The following is a 2,316-nucleotide window of genomic DNA, read 5'->3' as shown; positions in this document are numbered from 1 at the left end:
GAGCGCCGGGGGTGCCGCTCTCCGCTGACCGCGGCGCGACCCCGCCGTGCGCCCGCGGGCGGGAGGCGGCGCGGCCGCGCCCGGGGCTCCGCGGCCGCCCGAGCACCGGCGCGGGGGGCGGCCCCGCTGGCGTGCGCACCGCCTTCTCTTTCCCCTTCCCCCTCCCCGCTTTCCTCGCTCGGTGTGCAGGCTCCTTTGTGCTGCCTGCAGCGGCGAGGAGCCGGCGGCACATAGCCCGCGCCGCAGCGCTCTCCCTTCCAGCGGGCGGGCGACCGGCGAGGCTCCCACGCCATCCGCCACCCTTCCGCCTCCTGGACGGGGCTCCCCGCGGGCTGCGGGACCGCCGCCCCCGCCGCGCGGGCCATCGCCGTTTTAAGCGGAGGGCCACGCCGGGGACGGGGCGGGCCGGGCGCGCCCCCCCGGCTCCCCCACGTGGTGCGGCGCCCGTGTCTCCCGGCCGCCGGCAGAGCTGGGCGCACACGGCGTGGGGCAGCGCCGGGGCTCGCCCGCTCCCGCCGCCGCTCCCCGAGCGGCAGATCCGGCCCGCGGCCATGCGCCAGCGCCGCGCCGAGCGACCGAGCGGCAGGGCTGCACCGCCGCCGCGTCCCGCGGTAGCGGCGTGAAGCGGCGTGAGGATGAAGCGGGCGAGGCGGGCCGCGCCGGGCCCCCTGCCCGTGCTGGGGCTGCTGCTGCTGGGCGCCCTGCCGGGGCTCTGGACGGTGCTCCTGCGGCGGGAGGCGGCGGCGCTCCCGGAGCCGCGCCCGCCCGCCGGGCAGCCCCCGGGGCGATGGGGCTGGGGCCGCTCCCCGGCGGCGCGGGACGAGTCCGGCGGCGGCGGGCAGAAAACTTTTCGGACGCTGCTGGCGGTGCCGGCGGCGGCGACGGGCCGGGAGGAGCGGGACGGCGAGGAGCGGCTCGCCGTGACCGACTCGCCGCCGCCGGCCGACGCCGCCTCTCCGGTGGAGCGGGGCATCTTCTGGAGCCGTGAGCTGGAGGAGCAGGTGCCGCCGGGCTTCGCGGCGGAGGAGGCGGCGGCGTGGCTGTCGGCCGCCCGCGCAGCCCGCGTGGCCTCGCTGGAGCGGGGCGGCTGCGGGCGCAGCTCCAACCGGCTGGCGAGGCTGTCGGACGGGAGCCGCGCCTGCGTCCGCTACGGCATCAACCCGGAGCAGATCCAGGGCGAGGCGCTCTCGTATCACCTGGCCGGGGTGCTGGGCATGCAGGAGCGGCTGCCGCCCATGGCCCTCGCCCTGGTGGAAGCCCGCGGGCGGCAGTGGGAGCCGGTGCGCGAGGAGCTGCGCGGCTCGCACTGGGCCGAGGGCGCCGTGGTCAGCCTGACCCGCTGGGTGGACAACCTCACCGCCGTGGTGGCCCCCGCGCCCTGGGGCGACGAGCCGGGCGCCGGCCGGCGGCTGCAGCCGCTGTCGGCGGGGGAGCTGGTCGGGCTGCCGCCGTCGCAGCTGGTGGAGCTGGTGCAGTGGAGCGACCTGATCCTCTTCGACTACCTGACGGCCAACTTCGACCGCCTGGTCAGCAACCTCTTCAGCCTGCAGTGGGACCCGCGGGTGATGCGCCGCGCCACCAGCAACCTGCTCCGCGGCCCCGACGGCGGGCTCGTCTTCATGGACAACGAGGCGGGGCTGGTGCACGGCTACCGCCTCCTCGCCATGTGGGACCCGTACAACGAGCCGCTGCTGCGCTCCTTGTGCGTGTTCCGCGAAGGCACGGCCCGCCGGGTGGCCGAGCTGCACCGCCGCCGCAGCGCCGCCGCCGAGCTGCGCCGCCGCTACCGGGCGCGGGAGCCGCTCTGGGCGCGCCTCGGCTTCCTGTCGGAGCGCCAGGCCGAGCTGCTGCAGGCCCGCGTGGACTTCGTGCACCGGCACATCGCGCACTGCCGCGCCCAGGCCGCCGCGCTCTGAGCGCCCGCTGCCGCGCTGCCGGCCGCGGGGGAATGCACAGCCTGCCGGATAACGCGCTTCCTCAACATCTCTGAGGATGCAGGGCGCAATCGATATAATTACGGCCCAGTTCCACTCCAGGACTCTGCCCCCAGAGTTGGAAAAATGAGAGGGCTCAGCATCCTCAGTGCTTTCCTTAACTCTTTTTGTGCACTCGCCCTCATAAGAGACCCCATAGGAAAGCAGTCGTCTTTTGTCTGGATTGGGGTCGTGTAACTTTTTTTCCTTCTGACGAAGGCAGGCGGAAAGTTTTTTTATATGTTATTTCTTTTCCAACGGCATATTTAAGTATGAGTGTTGATGTTCATAGACCAAGAACTGATTGCACAATAGGGGAGCCCCTAACTATCAAAACTGCCCT

General features: G+C 73.7%; 1 protein-coding gene across 1 annotated transcript; it reads left to right on the top strand.

Annotated features, from left to right (window-relative positions):
• Positions 1-484: 484 nt before the first annotated feature.
• On the top strand, positions 485-1,938 carry FJX1 (four-jointed box kinase 1). Its single transcript, XM_079309768.1, has one exon. The coding sequence runs from the start codon at positions 636-638 to the stop codon at positions 1,914-1,916; it is 1,281 nt and encodes a 426-aa protein (XP_079165894.1). The 5' UTR covers positions 485-635; the 3' UTR covers positions 1,917-1,938.
• The last annotated feature ends 378 nt before the right edge of the window (positions 1,939-2,316 follow it).

This window comes from Erithacus rubecula (genome assembly GCF_903797595.1).
Source record: "Erithacus rubecula genome assembly, chromosome: 6".
In the NCBI taxonomy this organism is placed as follows: domain Eukaryota; kingdom Metazoa; phylum Chordata; class Aves; order Passeriformes; family Muscicapidae; genus Erithacus; species Erithacus rubecula.
This window is presented reverse-complemented; position numbering and strand designations above follow the sequence as displayed.